General features: G+C 33.4%; 1 protein-coding gene across 1 annotated transcript; it reads left to right on the plus strand.

The window, feature by feature from the left end:
• The first annotated feature begins 142 nt into the window (after positions 1-142).
• Positions 143-14,057, plus strand: LOC108915948 (importin-4). The gene is made up of 15 exons (XM_018722112.2): positions 143-397; positions 507-679; positions 739-913; positions 1,148-1,333; positions 1,993-2,250; positions 3,997-4,410; positions 4,937-5,318; positions 5,855-6,090; positions 6,152-6,348; positions 8,675-9,020; positions 9,194-9,379; positions 9,432-9,640; positions 9,715-9,847; positions 9,913-10,090; positions 13,626-14,057. Exons 1-15 carry the CDS (start codon positions 344-346, stop codon positions 13,748-13,750), a joined length of 3,252 nt encoding a protein of 1,083 aa, XP_018577628.1. The 5' UTR covers positions 143-343; the 3' UTR covers positions 13,751-14,057.
• Positions 14,058-19,664: the final 5,607 nt, after the last annotated feature.

Consider the following 19,664-nt stretch of genomic DNA (forward strand, 5'->3'; position numbering starts at 1 on the left):
AACAAATCCCATGTGATAAACGTGCAATTGCCCTAAGTCACTTGACGCGAGACTATTTCCATGTCACTTTACATCTTGGCCTTTTACCTCTCTACAATTCTGTGACCATAGTATACTGTCGAATCTATGGTTTTGTGCATCGATCTTATAGTACTATAAACTATAAGATCGATGGTTTTGTGTTTGTGATGGTTTTATGGTTTTGTGTAATCTGTCTGTGTTTCTCTGTTTTGTGCTGTCAAGAGAAGAGAGGAAACGATTTCTAGATTTCACTTTTGATGCAACTTAACCGGCAAAAAATAATTTATTGTTTTAGAAATTATTTATTTTTATTGCTCTCATTATGGAAGAAATTCTGTCCAAACTATTAGTGGCGAATAGCAAGACCATTCAAGAAGTAAGTTTTTTTTTAATTATTTTGGGACAATTTTTTAATCAGCCACTAACCTCATATTCCACGTGCAGAAGTCTAAATCAAGATAATTCAGTATTAAATTTATATTTAGGGAACCAAAGAATTAAAGGAGGCTTTTAAAAAACCAGGGGCAATTCCTGCTCTCTGTGATGTCATTGTAACATCTGCAAACCCTCAAATTCGACAATCTGCTGCTGTCCTGTTACGCAGAAAACTTGGAAAGAAAAGGCAGTGGAGCAAGCTTAACGTGGAGTTAAGGAACAGGTATGTCTGTGTAAAATTTAATGTGTGTAATGTTCATTAAGAATTATAAATATTTTTAGAATCAAGCAAGGCATGTTACAAGCCCTAGTTAATGAACAAGAGAGATTAGTAAAAAATGCAGTGGCTCAGTTTATTGGAATCATTGGAAAACATGAATTTCCCGATAACACTTGGCCAGAAATCTTGCAGTTTGTACATACTTTGACGAGCAGTGATACTATTTTTGATAAAGAGGTGAAAATTGTTTTTTTTTCTTTTCTGCTTACTTATTAACAAGTTACTTTTTATTTTGCTCTTTGAGTGGTATGCCGTCTAATAGGCACAAGCATAAATTAAACAATTAATAAAACGACTAGATGTTATCATAAATTAGCATCATTAATGTTATAAGAAGGCTTACTTACATCTCTCTACTAACGGCACTCGTGTAGTAGATACAAGAATGATTACTTTTTTTCTAAATTTCAGCTTGGGATGTATACTCTGTCTATAATGACGGAGATGTCGCAAAGCTCATATATTGTCCATGCTGAATCCTTTGCTGTGCTATTTACAAACACTTTGAACAATATCACTGAACTGAATTCAAATTTGGCATATTATACAGTAACTACTATGAAAAATCTTGTTCCCGTTATAGGAGGACATCAACAAGTAAGTAGTAGAACTACGAGAGTTTTTAAAGTTGTTTATTTAACGATTTGTATGGTGTTGTAAAGGAGACAATATTCAAAATTTATGGTCACAAACAATATTTATGAAATTTGCTTTAAATATACAATATAGTAACTTTTTGAAAATATTGCTCTTGTGAATATTCAAAAATATAGAATGAACTAAGTAGGGTTATTTTGAGAAAGTTTAAGAATAATGAGAATTTTCAATATTTAAAAAAAGTACGTATGGAAATATTTCACATCTACTTATGTAAAATTTTAAACACGGAAAAACATTTTTAATGTTATTTATCCACTACTTGAGAGTAAATTTAAAAATGAAAAATGATTAACAATTTTACATATTTAGTTTTTTGCACCACAAATGATTTGATAAAAATATAAATTCCTTATTATTCATATGAATGTTTCACTGTAATCAAGATGCAAATGTATTTATTTAGCTAATGGTGTGAGAATAAAAAAAAAATTAATTAAAAAAAAAACTTGTCTTGTGAACAATTTACATATTGCCGCTTGTCCCCTTTGTACACTGGGGTCTACAATTGCATCATCTATTAAATTTGGGCCCAATAAAGAATATCTGAAAATAAATTCTCAGTCATTTTAAACCACTAGAGTTTTATTTAATTTCAGATGATAAACGTTTATCATAGTCTGATGCCAAGAATTTTGGAAATCATCAATAATATGTCTGTAGAGGATGAAAAGAGAAGTTGTGACATGTTTGAAATATTAGAGGAACTTATAGAGTATGCCGTTACGGTGGTAGTGCCACACGTTAGACTCATTATTGAGATGTGCCTTCAAATCGGCAGTAACAATTCTATGCCCAAAAGTGTTCAGATCAAAGCTGTTAGTGTTGTTGGATGGTTGATCCGATCTAAAGGGAAAGTAAGTACATCTTACGAATGATGTGTCTCAAATAAATGCATATTTTCTTCTTGTCATGCTATTTGAGGTGTCTTTAAATTTCGGCTACCACAAAATAATCAACACATTTGAATAATAATACGTCTCGACCAGGAAACGCAAATAAAATATGTAGCAAGTGATTTGTTGACAAGTGAAACTGGCAAATCGAGAAACGGTTAATTCGAGAAAGATTTTTCTCAATCAAAGCTTGATACTCTACAAATAGAGACCGACCGATTAATCGGTTCACATTCGGCCATTATTTAAGCCTTCGGCTAAGAATCTGCTTCGGCCAAAATTAAGCGGAACTTTTCGCCGAAGCCGTTATCTTCGAGCGTCAACCATTGCATCGACATTCGACAGTCATGCTCTTTATTTTTCTATATCTTTTTTATAATACCCGTTATGTTTCATGTATTTGCTGTTTTATGATTATTGTTTATTATACAGGGTGTCCCGAAATTCATGGAACAAAATTTGGTCACATATTCTTGGGACAAATTTAGGGGACCCGTATTTTTTATTTTTGCCAAGTGGCCCCCCTCCTTCGGAGTTACAGTCCCCTGAAGTCCGCCCCTAAGAATAATCTTTTTTTTATATCTCAGAACCCTGTTGTACGAGAATCACTAAATTTGGTACACGGGGATTTTATGACGTGGAATTTGATGGTACATTTGCATATTTATATTTCTTAAAAATTATCAGTCCACTAGAAAGCCATTAAATTTAGAAACTTTTTGTCTCTTTATACTTTTTTCATAAAACGCAATATTTTCGAGAAAAATGTAATGTGATCGAATGCATATTGCGATTCGCTATTTTCCTCGGAAACATTGCGTTTTACGAAACAAATATCAAGGGACAAAAAAGTTTCTAAATTCAATGGCTTTCTAGCTAACTCATAATTTTTAGAAAAATCAAATTTGCGACCAAATTTTTCTGGTTCCACAGACAAGGGGGATCACGAAAATGTATCTTAAGAGGATTTCTCGCCAAAAAGCGTAACACTGTGAGATTCCACATGTCATAAAACCCCTGTGTACCAAATTTAGTGATTCTCGTACAACGTGGTTTTGAGATATAAAAAAGACTTCTTAGGGGCAGATTTCAGAGGGCTGTAACTCCGAAAGAGGGGGCCAGTAGGCAAAAAGAAAAAATAAGGGTCCCCTAAATTTGTCTTAAGAATCTATGACCAAATTTTGTTGCATGAGTTTTGGGACACCCTGTAGATATTATATTTCCAAAACATTATGCATTTATTTTTTAACCTACTTTTATGTTACCGTATAATATGTTGGTTTTAATTAAAATTTTCAAGTTAATAAAAATATCTTCGGCTTGGGCCGAAGGTGATCCATAAACCGAAGTTCGGCTTCGGCCAAAAAAAAATCACATTCGGTCGGTCTCTATTTACGAACATATGTTGATCTTTCAAGTATGTGACTGATAACATTGCGTACAGTATAATTTATCATTTTTGTTTCATTTATTTTATTACAGCGTGCATGTTGTAATTCGATAAGAGTGTACGCAGCAATATGTAGTTGGTGTGCCAAAATTTTTATGATGTTACCTGTGCCCAAACATTTGGTACCTATCGTTCTCCATATCGCGTGGATACTATTTTGCCTTCTTTTTCTTACAACATGCACACTGCTGTTCAAAAATTGACATTTCCCTTATCGACTGCAATTTGTATACTCTTACATAATCCCATGTTGTCAGGTTGTTCAGAAAAATAAATTAATAGAACCGATAATCGATGTTCTTATTCTTCTTATGGCGCAACAACCCGATGATGAGGGAAACGAAGAATATTTTCTGGGAGATCCCGATCAGTTTACGTCCATAACTGTAGCCACGCAAACCTTAGATTTGATAGCGCTGCATATTCCGGCAGAGAAAGTCGTCCCTTATATTTTAACGAAGGTCGAACCAGCCATTCAAGGAAATGATATTTATGCGCAAAAGGCCGCTTACCTGTCGCTCGCCGTTTTGGCAGAAGGTTGCGCTGAACGCATAAGGCACAAGTATTTAGAAGCGTTTTTAAAATGTGTGTGTTCTGCCATTCATAATCCAAATGCGGTTGTAAGGAACGCTGCATTATTTGCTCTAGGACAGTTTGCAGAACATTTGCAAGTAAGTATAATGCATTAAATTTCTTAATAGGAAGGAAAGTGTTTGATTTTTATGTAGTAAAATTGATATAAACTTTCTAACGTTTTTGTATGTTAACTCGGATAACAGTAATCAATATATATATAGATTTTTAATTAAGCGAACTTTTATTTAAAGATTACAAAAAGAAACTATTCGATTCAAAATTGCCTTTGTTAATTTTTGTGCAATGATTTAAAATAATTTATTTATTTTTTAACAATTTTTCAGTTTATCATGATATTCAATCCATTTAAATAATATGACATTTGGTGTTCCTTGTTATTTTAAGAAGTTATTTAATCTTTCATTTTGCAAATTGCATTGAAAATTTTATGAAGTTCTATGACCGCATTTATATCCCCAGCCGCTTTGGAGAACTTTGTAATTTTTCTTCTTTTCTTCAAATATAAGAAAAGTGACGAGGGAGTAACACTTAATCCTCGCGACTTAGATGGTGGCGAACTAATTACCGTCCATTCTCACAGATGCTTTTCTCAATTTCTAGCCTGAAATTAGTCAGTATGCATCCGAGCTCCTTCCGGTGCTATTTGAATGCCTCGGTCAAGTGTTTGCCCAAATGGAAGTTGAAAAGAAGGATCCTCCAAGTCTAGATCGCCTTTTTTATGCCCTCGAGACGTTCTGCGAAAACTTAGACGAAGGGTTAATGCCCTACCTACCCACTTTAATGGAGAGATTGTTTGTAGCCCTAGATCCGAATGGTTTTTCCATGCAGTTGAAAAGAGTTGCGCTGAGCACTCTAGGTTCGGCGGCCAGTGCTGTGAAAGAAGGCATGTTACCGTACTTCGAGAGGATCATTAAAATCCTAAATTTATATATCAATTCGGACCCAAACTCTGAAGTACATCAACTTCAGTGTTACGCGATAGGTAATAACCAATTTGAATTAATCGCCGTGTTTTTATAATAACTTATATACATTTGTTCCATTATAATGATATTCCAATAGTTGATTAGAAGAAAAAAGAATATACAGAGCTTTCATAAATGATTATGAACCACTTGATCAGGAATTTTGTTTGGAACAGTAATTTTATTTCCTTTATGTTAACCATTAAATTTCGGTAAAATTAAAAATTATTAAAGCAAAACACAATATTCCCTTTAATCGGCCGGCGATTGGTGTAATATTTCACGAGATTCTATTCTCTGCCAATCAGCGATTACATTATCTCGTACGTCGACATAACGGTTTGTCATTGTTCATTGTAAACGAATCACACTAAGATTTAGGGATTTTTAATTGACAGTGCCAGCCGTACAATGTCGGTTGCCTAAGCTCATTTATGAAAGCGCTGTATTAAAAATAGCAACACCTTTTTTTTTTAATATTTGGTATATTATTATCAGTTTCCTGTTACAGCTCGTATTGATAACTATATTATGTATATTTATATTTTGTTAGAGTCCTTGGCTGTTGTGGCCCAATTCATCGGTCCCGAGAATTTCAAACCATTAGCGGGAGAATCGCTACAATTGGGATTGAGAATTTTAGGACAGACAGATGATCCCGACATCAGGAAAAGTGTTTATGCGCTATTCGCCGCTTTAGCGATTGTCATGAAGGAAGAAATTAGCCCGGCTTTGCCGAAGATTATTAATGAAATGATAGAGAGTATACAAAGCAGCGAAGGAATTGTGGTACGAACTCGGTCTTTTATCCAACACTGCCAATCTTTCTTTGTATAAAAATTTTTTATAGACTCATTACGAAGAAGAAGAAAAGGATGTAGTAGATCTTGAGTCGTCAGATGAAGAAGAAAATGTCGAAGAGGATATAGACGTTTCCTCTTCGGCTAGTGCAGATTCCACACAGTGTCGTTATTCCGTTGAGAACTCGTATAATGAAGAGAAGGAACAGGCTTGTTTAGCTCTTAGAGAAATATGCATAAATACCGGGTAAGTGAAAAATTGGTTCCTTCAAGATGATATTCGTGCAGTGTGTCTTTTTCAACGTTTAATTTTTTGTATTTGATACTTTCAGGTTAGGTATTTGCTTAGGTAGTATCGATACTTAGGAACCTACTCGGAGCCTATTGCGGGGTGTCCCATTACAACCTTATTGTTAGTTTCTATTTATGTGAATATCAAAAGTTCACTCGTGCATTGTTAAATTAATTCAATAATTTTGGCAACTATTTTATTATTGACTATATTTTCCAAATAGACCGAAAAAAATTTTTTCACCAAAATTGCATTTATTTTATTTTTAAACTTGAGGTCAGTACTTACCATAAATCAATTAATTAATATATATTATGCAAAAGTGGAGTCGATATTGAGATACGGTGTGTGTTTTTGGACCAATTCGACTAATGGAAGAAAAGTGTTTATTGCGCCAAAGCGAATCTTTCGATGCATAGCTGATATAGCCTTAAAAGAACCCTGTAAGCCACTTTTCAAAAAATACCGTATATTAACGTTGACCTCCCTGTACATTCTTGAGATATGTATTTATGTATTTAATAATGCAGATATATTTAATTTAAATGAGGATACTCATTCTTATAACACTCGTCAAAAACATCACTTTCACTCTCCATTTACTAGAATAAATTTAATAAAAAATTCACCTAAATACATTGGACGACTAAAAATATTTAACAGGCTGCCTGAACATATAAAGTCTTGCTTAAATAAAAAACATTTCAAGAGAGATTTGAAAAATTATTTACTTGATAAGTCTTTTTATACCCTTTCTGATTATATATGTAATCTGTGCGACTTTTATGGATGCTATCTTGGATTTTAACATAATTGTACTGTATGTAGTTTTAGTAATTTTATATTGTATATCCGTTGGATGTAAATTGTATCGACTTTTATGGGTGTTGCCTATATTTTTATTTTTATTGTTTTTGTTGTCTCTATACCTACATCTGTATTGACTATTCCTATACAATTGTAATATTGTCTTAACGGAAAATAAATTATTATTATTATTATTATTATTGGGGGGCTGAAAAGTTGTGAAAAATTGTATCATTATTATTTCTGGCGAAAGTTGACGTCAAACAAAAAAGTATTCAATACAAAAGTTGTAGATCATGCCAAAAACCTACAACTTTTATAAAGGTCACTTTTTAACATAACCTCAAAATTTCCGAGAAAAATGCGAAAAACCGGTTTTTTTTCTGATTTTCCGCAAAAATAATTTAATTTTGACGAAACTTGGTGAAAGTATACTTTTCTGTGTCTTAAATAACCACAAACTTTTTTAAATAAAAAATAAAGAAATTTCCAATTTCAAAAAAAAAAAATTCTACTTAGAAAAATCATCGTGCAGAGTTCAGCCGGTGATCATTTTTTTCCTTTTGACATATACTTTTTGGTGAAATCAAAAAATCTGTTATCACAGTTCAAAAACATGGCCGAAAATGCAAAAAATAAAAAATGACTTGCGACAATGAATTTTTCAGTAATTGCCGATAATTTGTTTAAATTGAAAAAAAAATCAAAAACTGATTACACCATTCAATTCTACGGAAAAAAATACAAAAAAAACTGTGTCATTGTTTGACCCTAAACTTTATTTTTGTACAAGATTGCTATAAACAAAAGTCGAATGGTGAATAAATTAAATAAATTTTTTTTTCGTAGGACGGATTTTTTTATATTTTCTCCGTACAATTGAATGGTGTAATCAGCTTTTGAATTTTTTTTAATTTAAACAAATTATCCACAATTACTAATAAATTCATTGTTGCAAGTCATTTTTTATTTTTTTAGCACTTTTGAGATTTTTTTTTTTAAAAGAAAGTGTTCAGACCGGAAAAATGAATATCTCGGAAACTTCCTGATTTTTTTATCTAAAAAAGATGTACATTCACTAAGTTTCATCAAAATTAAATTATTTTTGCGGAAATGAGAAATAAAAAACGAAAAATCAAAAAAGACCTGTTTTTCGCATTTTTCTCGGAAATTTTGAGATTATGTTAAAAAGTGACCTCTACAAAAGTTGTAGATTTTTGCACGATTTACAACTTTTGTATTTGGTTGACGTCAACTTTCACCAGAAATCCCAATGATACTATTTTTCACAACTTTTCAACCCCCCAAATCAACCCTCCGCCACCCCTGCCCACGCTTTAATTTTTTTTTTTTTCGTTTATTATAAGCACCTTTACCATTTCCACTTATAAAACAATTTTCTTTTTTTCTCCCTCTAAATGTGTTATTTCGATCGGTCTAAAAAAAGTTTTTCTATTTATCATTCTTCTTGTAGACCGTCATTTTTGCCGTACATCGAGAAAAGTTTCGAGGAAATATTCAAACTAATTAATTACCCTCAGGATGACATCCGTAAGGCGTCTGTTGAAGCTTTACTTCAATTCTGTATTGCTTTGCATAAGGTCAATACCCCAGAGGTGAAGCAGGCTCTTTACAAAGCCTTGCAAATGTTTGTTCCGAAATGTGCCGAACTCATCAGAATCGATGAGGAAAGAAGCGTTGTGATGGTATGTCTAGATGCGTACGCTACTCTATTAGATGAAGTGAAAGGAGATGTCTTTGTCGGCGAGGGCCACAGAGAAGCCATTATGAACTGTGTTATCGATGTTCTCACACTCAAGGTAAAAAAAAAATAAAATTGTTTGATTTCAGTTTGTTTAGTAGAATTCCTAATTTCTGAAAGATTTTAATAACCGTTATTTAAAACCATGAAATTTGTTTAAAAATTATTCGAATTTATTTTTGTAGCTTTTTTTTACGTAATATAAATTTAAACAGACAACCCTTTTTGTAGACCATGTGTCAGGACACGGACTTAGGAGTGTCGACGGAAATGAGCGATGAAGATGCGGAAGCGGAACAGGACGAGCTGCTTCTAGAATCTGCCGGTGACGTGATTCCGAAATATGCGGCTGCTATCACCCCAGACGATTTCTCCATATATTTCCCCAACATTTTACAGCTCATGTCTGCCAGGACGGTAAATATACAATCTACATGGGAATATTTAATGTTGTCGTATCGATTTTTAGAAAAAGCAAAATAGCATCGGGCAGAGATCCTTTGCTTTCGGAACGTTAGCGGAATGCATGAAGTCCCTGGGCATTTACGTAGACAAATTTTTGCCGACATTACTAACTCTGTGGTTGACCGGCGCAAAGGACGAGTCGGAGGAAGTCAGAAATAATTCCATTTTCGGCTTAGGGGAGATGATTCTGTACGGAAAGGATAAAGTATTCAGGTACATATTTGCCGTATTACTAATAGCGGCGAACGTAACCGTAATCGTTGATCTTTCTTTTTTTTGTTTTATAGTAAATATCCCGAAATTCTGCACGCACTCTCCTCGGCAGTTGCAAAGGAAGCACACGCCGGTACATTAGACAATATCTGCGGAGCCTTAGCTAAAATGATAATAGTTAATCCGAGCGGGATACCTTTAGAACAAGTAAGTTGTGCGCGATGTGCGTCCCATTTTGTATGCCATAACACGGTATAATAAAATTTTCACAGGTTTTCTCCGCCTTTTTACAAAAACTACCACTGAGGGACGACTTCCAAGAGAACGAGGCCGTTACAAAATGCTTCTTCTCATTATACCAGCAAGGAAATCCCATTCTTAGGCAGCACTTGTCGGACGTTATTAAAGTTGCCGTTCACATCTACTATAAGGACCAATCTCCTACTGAGGGTAGGTTGACTTTTAAAAATATTCATCATGAATGATTACAAGCCACTTGACGAATAAATTCTATTTCCTTCGGGTTGGCAATTAAATTTCGGTAAAAATAAAAATTATTAAAACAATAAGAGAGACAAAATAATTTCACCTGCTGGTGATCGGTGCAATTTTTCACTACACTTCATTCGTGCAGTCGCCGATCGCATTATCTAGAACGAAGACGCAACGGATTGTCGTCCCAAACGACTCGTTAATATCGATGACACGAAGATTTTCAGTTGACGGTACCAGCCGCACAATGTTGGTTGCCTATTCTAAGGTCGGCGGTCGCGTGGCTTGTAATCATTTATGAAGGCTCTGTATAATGTGTTTGATTTTTAGCTAAATTAAAAACAACAGAGAGAGAGAGTAAAATAACGTTTACATTATTGAATTGTCTAAATGCTACTTACTTAGTGTCGATATCGGTTTGATACTCATGAATCCAGTACTTAATTATTATACAATTGACTGTCAATTCAAATTATCGCCTCAGATCTGGACTTGTGGGTGGTCATAAAACTGGTACTTTTCGATAATTATTATTATCTAGTTGCTTCGTTAGGCATTACTTATGCTTACATAGATTAGGACCGTGACAACCGCCGTTACCAGGCTAACTTTTAATTTTGTCATTTAGAAAGACGGAAAAATGGTTATATGTACAGTCAAAGTAAAGCAGATTTAAAGCGACAAATTCAATTTTGAAGAGAAACGTAGGTATGTACGGAAATATAGGATGGTATGCATCGTTATTTATGGCGGTTTTCCACTAAACGGACAGTTGAGTTTATGTCCTGTTTGTGTTTTCTAGGACATAACAAAAACAGAACAGAAACAAACCCAAAACTCTTGTTTCCATCAAACGTGTTTAGAGAAGAAGTCGATATTAACTTTCTTATTTTAAATGGAACCCCCTGTACATTATTGCATTTTTGGAAACATCATCCATTTTTAAGTTGAAAACATATAGCACACGCCATACTTAGGATTGACCGTTTCTGAGATATTTCGATTTTTAAACAAAAATTGACAGATGCAGACCGTCAGCAAAATTTAGTTTTCCCGGTTTATTTTTTTGTGCCAATTGGACATTTTGTAGAGAAAGACATGCTTTATCGAATTTGACAGGAATATTTTCCAGTTTTTATACAGGGTGGTCAAAAAAAATTTATCGAATAAGAAGTTCAGAATGTGTGGAAAACTCGAAATTTTTAAATGGGAACCCCTAATTTTTTTGCAATAATATACAGGGGGTTCCATTTAAAATAAGAAAGTTACTATCAACTTCCGGTATAACGGGAAATACGATGACTTTGAAAATATTTTAGCTTGATAGGCTCCACAGTCCGTATCACGCCATCACAATTTCAAAAAAATCCTTCAGGCGGTTTCCCAGATATTCATCGATGGAGTTCGTGGTATATGTACGGTTAAAGTGTTTACTTGGCAAGTAAACACTTTAACCGTACACATATGTATTTTTTAATAGCTATAATTCATTAATGATTAAAATATTGTTTTTGGGAAGAAGAAAACGCCAACGTAGATATTGGGTTGGATCGCTTAAATAGAAAACACAACACGACCGTTTCCACTAAACAGACTTGAGTTTCAAAACACGTCGAAACCTTTTGATGTGACCGCTTTCGAGCAGGACATGAAAAACAAAACTCTTCCTCAAAATGTTTGCGAAAAGTTACAGTTCTGTTTTATTCGACACAAGTTTGTGTTTTGTTTTTGTTTTGTCCGTTTGATGGAAAACCGCCTTTAGAAGGTGACACAAAAATATATTTACTTGCACGCCAAAGTCAATTTTACAGTGGCTGTGGGTAGTAAACGAGTTTTATAAAATAAAAATACAAGTAAGGGGATATGGCGACATTCACCCTTCTTAATATCTTTGGATTGTAGCACTCCCATTTTAATGTATGTGTAAGCTTTTAGATTCAGAGGTGCATTTTCTTATGCGTTTTGAAGTTACTCCTTAATTAATCCTATAAACTGTACCTTTCAAAGACGTTCGTTTAAACAATAAAAATTTTAGTATCAATCGATTTCTGTATAATTACCAAAATGACCCGTATCTTCTGTTCTCTGTTCATGTACGTGTACGTAATTACATATTCCTAGGTAAATGTAGGTATAAAGCTTAACGAAAAACTGTATATACAGGGTGTCCCAGGAATAAGTGGCAACATGTATAACTCGTCAAACTTTTGTCTAATACTTCTTCTTTCTTCGAAAACTCACCTTTGAAAGGTATTTTGCAGCCGTTAAAATTACACCAACGAGCGGCCTATGGATTAAATAAATATTTAAGCAGCACATGCGAATGTTTTATTGGAATGAATCGTTACATTGACCTTTTCTCGTGCCACCTTAATTAAATACTAATGTCGGAGAACTAGTTGCTTGCCATTTTTGCGCACCTCTTTGTTTAATACCAACTTAACTAGGTAGTGCAGTGCCGAGTAAATAGAAAATAAAAACGAAACTCTATATATGTATACATATATTTCAACAGAGTGTCTCTTAAGGCCGGCGTTTTATAAACAAGAAATCCAACATTTGGTAAGATTGTAATAGAACAAGAAAATCACCATCCTGTCGACTGTATCAGAGCTATAGAAATTTCCAAGGATTCCTTTAATTTTTCGTATTGAAAGATCACAGAAATCATCAAACCCACATAAACATCGGGAAATGTGCTTGGCCTCGTTTGTCGAGAATTGTGTAAAAAGTACTTAATGATAATTGTGATTAATCCATATGTTAAAAGCATTCATTCTGCGGGGTGTGATGTAAGTTTATACTGTCGTATACACGGTTTTCTATAAGTTCAACGGGCATGTAAGATGCAGGAAATGTAACGATAAATGTAAGAGGTAGAAATATGCTTTCTTTCTTAATCGTAAGTGCGTCCTCAGCTTGTAAATTATCTTATACCCTGGAGAGAACTTGTACAACTGGTACAGTGAAGAGATATTGCTTCTAACATGCTTAGATCTTCCTAAAATTCTGTACAAAAGACTGCTATAAATTTATTGAAAATTACACATTAAACCGGCCCCTTTAAGACATTTCATGCGTCAGTATTTAATTTTAATAATTGGCGTTATGGTGACGGTAATAAGAAAACCAAAATGCACTTATAACTCTTACTTTAAATTAAACATATCATCGGCTACTATCACGTAAAAGAGTTTTTTTAAAGTTGTCTAATATTTCTGATTTGGAAAAATTATATTGTTTCAGAAATATGGCGCGTTTGAGGAGAAGACGGCAATGTAATTGTAAATGTAAAAAACATTTTACTATAAATTTTTCCATTTTTGTATTAATAACTTTTCCTAATAACTCCTTGGATATAATTGTTCTTTCCAAAATTGAATTTGTAACACCGCTTTTTATCTATTTAACCATTTCTCTGTTCGCAAATGTATAATTTGGCCATGTAACGGTCAAATAATGGGGCACTTTGTACATTCCAATTTTTTTTCAGATGTGAAAAAGATTCTGGTTGAATTTTTGAAAACGATAAATCAAGACTTTGCAGAGGAATTTGCAAATTCCGTGTCTTCTCTAGGACCAGAAGTAACAGAATCTATCCAGAAACTTTTTTCTTAACGTTTGTTCCTTTTTTTTTTTTTTTTGGTAATGGGGATGCGCCATCTACCTTACAACAGCAGCTTTAATATATATCGTATTTGATATTATATAGATACGAGTGCTTGTAATGTTTAAAATAATTATTTATTTTATCCGTAATTTAAAAACATGTTTTATTGAATTTAACCCCATGAAAGTGTGTATTTAAAATAATTTAGGTTTATTTAATACGTCGGTTGCTTAAATGCCTTTGTTACTTTTGTATTTTTATTATTTTTAAGTTTATTTAAATACTATATTGATCTATTGGAATGGTTTTACATAAATATATATAGGAATAATAGGAATAAGATTCGTGTTTTCATTGTTCCCGCCCAGTTGTCACCTGTAGCCGATACGTCGCATACATGTTTAGTAGGACATATCGAGTATCCATACCCGAAGGTACCGTACTCGATGTGTGGTATCGGTGTTTTTGACAAAAGTTTAACTTTAATATTTATATACTATTTTACGCCATAAGGAATAAACTATTTTCTAGGGGTCCCATCCGGGGACACACTGTATATTTAAGATTATAAACGCTAATTTTAATTTATCTATTGTATGTTGCCTGACTAACGAAAGCTTTAGAACTGGAAGGAAAAATATAAAAAAATCTCGAAAGCGAAAGTGAAGCTAGAGAGGAACTGATGGCAGTTTCAGATTGGCCGGGACCGTTATTGTCTACGTGAATTTTTTCAGAATTCTCTGAGAAAACTGGAGAATTACATACCTACCGACTTCGGTTTGAGCACTGCAACGTGTTTGAGAAAAATGTAACTTAAATTTTCCCAATTTTTACCAGTATGAGGTTCATATTCTTCTTAGAAAACATGTAAATACAGGTAATAATGCAGGAAAACGACCATTTTGCTTTCTAGGACGGCAGCCGATAACTTCAGCATTTTCAACATAAGTGACTTGCGAATGTAGTTCTAAATATTGATAAAATAGGCTTTTTTAAGATTATAACATTTTTTTTTATTTTCATTGTGTTTTTGGTTTCATGCCCATAAACGTTACCTTGCATCAGACCTGAACTTTTAAGGCCGCACTTTTCACGTCGGAAAAAACAACCCTTTGTCCCCTGATAGACGCGTCTCTTAATGCGATATTTTCTGTTCTACAGAATCGATTAAAGACAAAGTTGTGTAATTTAACCACATGGTAATATTATACAGGCCGTTACAAATTCGCTTCTCACTATACGGGTCTCGGAAACGGTAAGAGATACAAAATAGCTTAAATGGGGGCAAAGTTGCATTATCAGGGGACCTACATTATGTCTCCAAAAAATCAAGGCTAACATGATTAGTTTTCGAAATATTTGAAAAAAAAACGAAATTTAGGAGATCCGTTTTTGTTTCATTTCAGCCTTGTTTTAGGTGATATTGAAAAAAGAAGAACACTTTCTCATGGACACTTTTTGCCCTCTATCGAATGGCATAATCCATTTTTATATGTTTAAATACGACCCTGGAAATTTTATTTCATTTTTTGCAAGCCTTCATGACCCGCAGTACTGTACTGCCTCAGCCCTAACCAGATTCAGACGTTTTGTCTCCAAAAATTCATCTTTAACGTATTCGTTCCAAATATCTCAAATTTTTTATTTAGATTTCTATGTTTATTGAATTTATCGTACACTCTTAAGTGTCGCTAGACCCTGTGAAATCCCCCCTAGTTATTTAAACTATTACCATCACGTTACAGTAAAACATTATTTGAGTTTTAATACCGTGCTCATAGTTATTTCTAGGGTTCTCGAGTGCTCAAAATTCAAACAAATTTCGATCAAATTTTTCTCAGGATATTCATACAAATACATCTATGACATGCTCTTTCACACTTGCGGTTACAGGTATAATAAATTCCGATCATATTAAGCTTGTTTCATTTTCAACATTTGCCAAAACGGAAATGTTTTTTAACATTTACTGTAATTTTTTAATGTATATTGTTCATTTGGAGTTTTGGTTGTTCATATGCAATTTTTAGAATTAATTTGTCATAATGAAATTAAAATTATGTTTTAATTTTGACGCAACAACTTNTTCAATAATACAAATTATTTTGCAATAAAAAATATGTCAACTCCTAGCTCAATACCTTATCTATATAGGCCACATATAATTTTCCCAGAAAATAGTGGAGTTTTTGAAAAGACTATGCTTGGGTGAAGGTCTGTTTTCAGAAAATATCTTTATTCCCCTCTATTGAGCATCTTTTTTATTTATGCAGTATGAGTAACTTCATGTGCTATCTAACATGAAACGTAATAGTGTTAGCGAGTGTTATAGTGGAGGGTGTTTGAATCTAGTAGCTGGTGGAATTTTTAGTAGATTTATTGCATTATTCAATAATTCATTAACACTAAACACAAAAGTTTAATTAATTCTATTACGAAAAGTTAAACCTAAACTATATCTGTTTTATAATATAGATAACTTACCTTATAATAATTATTATATATATGTTAATGTCAATAGTCGCGTTTTGTTCTACAGAAAAGAGAACACTTCCCAGATACCTTAAATTTAATTTATTTCGGTTATTGGGCGACAGAGGGCAAGGTATGTCTTCAAGTTTACGTCATGTGTGATTCACCGAAATCTTATTTCGAACCATTTTATAATAAAAAAAAAACCTATCGTTATATTTTTTAATCGTAAACTTTTTTACTTAAATTTTATAAACATCTAGTGGAATTTAGTAGAATTTCTGTTTCAATCTAGTGAATTTTTTAAAATCAAGTTGGCAACACTGCACGCGCATACCTCTTCCTCTGCTTTGCGAAAGCAAGTCGGTTCTGTTTACGGTCGTAATTTATTTCAAATTTGTGCCGAAAAATCCACCGTTTTTAATTAAATTCATATGTAAATTAGTGCACTAGTTGTACCAATTATAGTGAAACGTGTTTCGTGGAGTGTTGTTGAATATTTTAGTGAATATGTCCATCTTTTCAAAATTCAAAGCCAACAAGTTCAGGGCGTTACGAGAACGAACGATGTCAACATTGTCAACCGATGTTTGATGTTCGTTATGCCATCCAGTGATCCGAATGTAACATGTATGTAAGTACTTCTCATAATCACATTTTATTGTTTACAAGCAAAAATATCAACAATATAACGTTAATGACTATATAACTTTATTTTAAAGAATAATCGTGATAACAATAACAAACAATTAAAGGAGCTGCGGAAAGTGTCCCCCTCCTTGTTATAACAATAAATTAAAGCAGCTGCTGAAAGTGTCCCCCTCCTTGTTCCAAGCACTTTTCACACCTGTTCCTCAAAGAATTAAAGACATTTTCTAAGATGCTCGGGGTATTGTTAATTTCACGAATCTTGTCTATATGTCGAGCCTGCAGATGGTTTAAATCAGGAATAGGCAGTTCAAAAATAATGTTTGTAAGGTAAGGCCACAAAAAGAAATCACGGCGTAATATCACATGACCTCGGTGGAAATTCATGTTCAGCATTGATACTTATTAGTCGATTTTGGAAAACTTCCCTCAACATATTCATCGTCTCACCTGCCGTATATGCCCTTGCGCCATCTAGTTGAAAGTAAAAGTTTGTAATTTCGTTTTCTTCCAGCTGGTTAACAAAAGGTGCGATAATTTCTTCTCTATACCTTTGCGCAGTAAGAGTACCATTAAAAAAAATAGGTCCATAAATCCTCCTTCGATTGAGAGCACACCAAACTCCAATTTTTTGAGCGTGTAGAGGGCCCTCGACAAAAAAGTTATCTGGTTTTTCAGAAGACCACATTCTCATATTCTGTGAGTTTACGTAACAACTTAAATGAAACCAGGCTTTATCAGAAAAAAAGGTGATATTATGAAGTTCACCGTAGTTGTTTAAAAACCATTCACAAAATACAGCCCGTCGCGGAAAATCAACTTCATGAAGTTCTTGCTGACAAGTTAAACGATAGGAGAACAAACGCAAATCTTTTTTTAACACTGTGTGGCAGGTACCGACTTCTATATTTAGTTCTCTGCGTATTGTGAAAAAACGGGCGATTTTTGCGGTCACTCTTTTTTTGTCTAACAAAATGCTATTGATCTAACTAACTGAGTTTATTTTCGTCCAAGGAAGCTATCCTTGAAGAAGGTACGTTAACATTCACTTCCGGACATCCTGTATATTTTTCTCAGGCCGTCTTTGTTTTCATTTGCAGGCGTTAAAAAAAAAATAAAAACACACTTCCCATATAGGTTACGTGGAATCTAATTTCCTTTTTACGCAACGTTCTTATTAAAAAATAGTATTCGTGGTTGATACGAAAAAAGGAAATGAAAGGAAATTAGCAAGCTTAGGCAACCAACATTGCACATCACGGGGTTTATAATCATTCATGATCGAAGTCATCTTAAAACTCTGATGTAGAACTCTTTTATTTTTTGTCTAACAACAAAATGTTACTGATCTAAATGGGCTTATTTTCGTCCATGGAAGCTATCCTTGAAGAAGGTACGTTAACATTCACTTCCGGACATCCTGTATATTTTTCTAAGGCCGTCTTTGTTTCAGGATGCAATTTATTGAAGAGCAATAAAAATAAACATATATTTTACTATCGGTACAAATTGGTAGTCCCAGTAATCCCTCCGTATATTTTATGATGTTTAAGAAAATCGTATTTGTAATAATTTTTTTTCCAGATTTCTTCAAGGACTACTGCAGATGGCTCCAGGAAAATTTATTTAGCACATAGACGGATTACGAACAAATCCCCGGGATGATGCTCTAATGTGACGACAGCAACGACAATCGTGAAGCGGGTGAAATATCCGAGGTTAGTGTTGCTCACGGGAAAGTTGTATTTGCATATATCCATCTGATTGATTAGATATAAAGAAAGTAATAAATTTATCCCATTTTGCTGATGGAATTTTTTTTTATTAATTGTATTTTCTAGATTTTGGGGATTTTTTATAACTAATCGTAATTTTCCAATTCTTTTAAAATTTTTGTCTTTGAGGTCTTCGTTTTGAAGATACAAGGTGTCGAAGTTTAAATAGTCTAAATATATTTTAAATAAACAAATACGTATATTCAAACTGGTAGATTAAAAAAATTGTCGTTACAGATTTTGGTAGTATTCAAACTTTCCTTTTATTTGCTATAAGAGTGACCGCAAAAAACCGCCCGGAATTTTCGCCCGTTTTTTCACAATACGCAGAGAATTAAAAAAAATACATAAAAATATGTTTTTGGTTGCGAAAAACTGAAATGAGCATAGCTTTTAGTATTTTGAAAATTTTAAAAATCGCCCCCACAAAGGGGTTGAAAAAATGCCAAAAATGTAGAATTTGAATATCACCAATTGATATAAAAACTACTAGCTTGTGAATTATCTTAATATATATTTTTTTTGGAAATTTTACAATTATTTCCGATATTTTCTATTTTTGGGGATGATTCCACCCCCTGAGCGGGCTTAAGAGTGGATTTTCTAATTCAACATGCTTATGTCAGTCATGAGAATAAATCTTTCTTCGTCTCAAGAATCATTCGATAGAAAAATTCACATACTAATAGTTTTTATATTTATCGGTAATATGTATTAAATTCTTCCTTTTTGGGCGTCTTTTCAACCTCTAAATGGCGGTTTTTTGAAAATTTTCCGAAAAACTAAAAGCTATGCTCATCTTAATTTTTTACGACGAGTAATTTGAGACCAACAACATATTTTTATCGATTTTTTTTAGTTCTCTGCGAATTGTGAAAAAACGGGCGATTTTTGCGGTCACTCTTTTTTTGCCTAACAAAATGCTATTGATCTGACTAAATGAGTTTATTTTCGTCCAAGGTAGCTATCCTTGAGATAAGGTACGTTTCATTCACTTCCGGACATCCTGTATATTTTTCTAAGGCCG

Source organism: Anoplophora glabripennis, unplaced genomic scaffold, assembly GCF_000390285.2.
Source record: "Anoplophora glabripennis isolate ALB-LARVAE unplaced genomic scaffold, Agla_2.0 scaffold1469, whole genome shotgun sequence".
Lineage (NCBI taxonomy): Eukaryota > Metazoa > Arthropoda > Insecta > Coleoptera > Cerambycidae > Anoplophora > Anoplophora glabripennis.

Excerpts from the sequence above, each read along its gene's own strand:
- LOC108915948 (XM_018722112.2), top strand. The coding sequence starts at position 344 with ATGGAAGAAATTCTGTCCAAACTATTAGTGGCGAATAGCAAGACCATT. Across the intron at positions 398-506 it reads ATAGCAAGACCATTCAAGAA|GGAACCAAAGAATTAAAGGA; the intron begins GTAAGTTTTTTT and ends ATTTATATTTAG. Across the intron at positions 6,349-8,674 it reads GAAATATGCATAAATACCGG|ACCGTCATTTTTGCCGTACA; the intron begins GTAAGTGAAAAA and ends TTCTTCTTGTAG.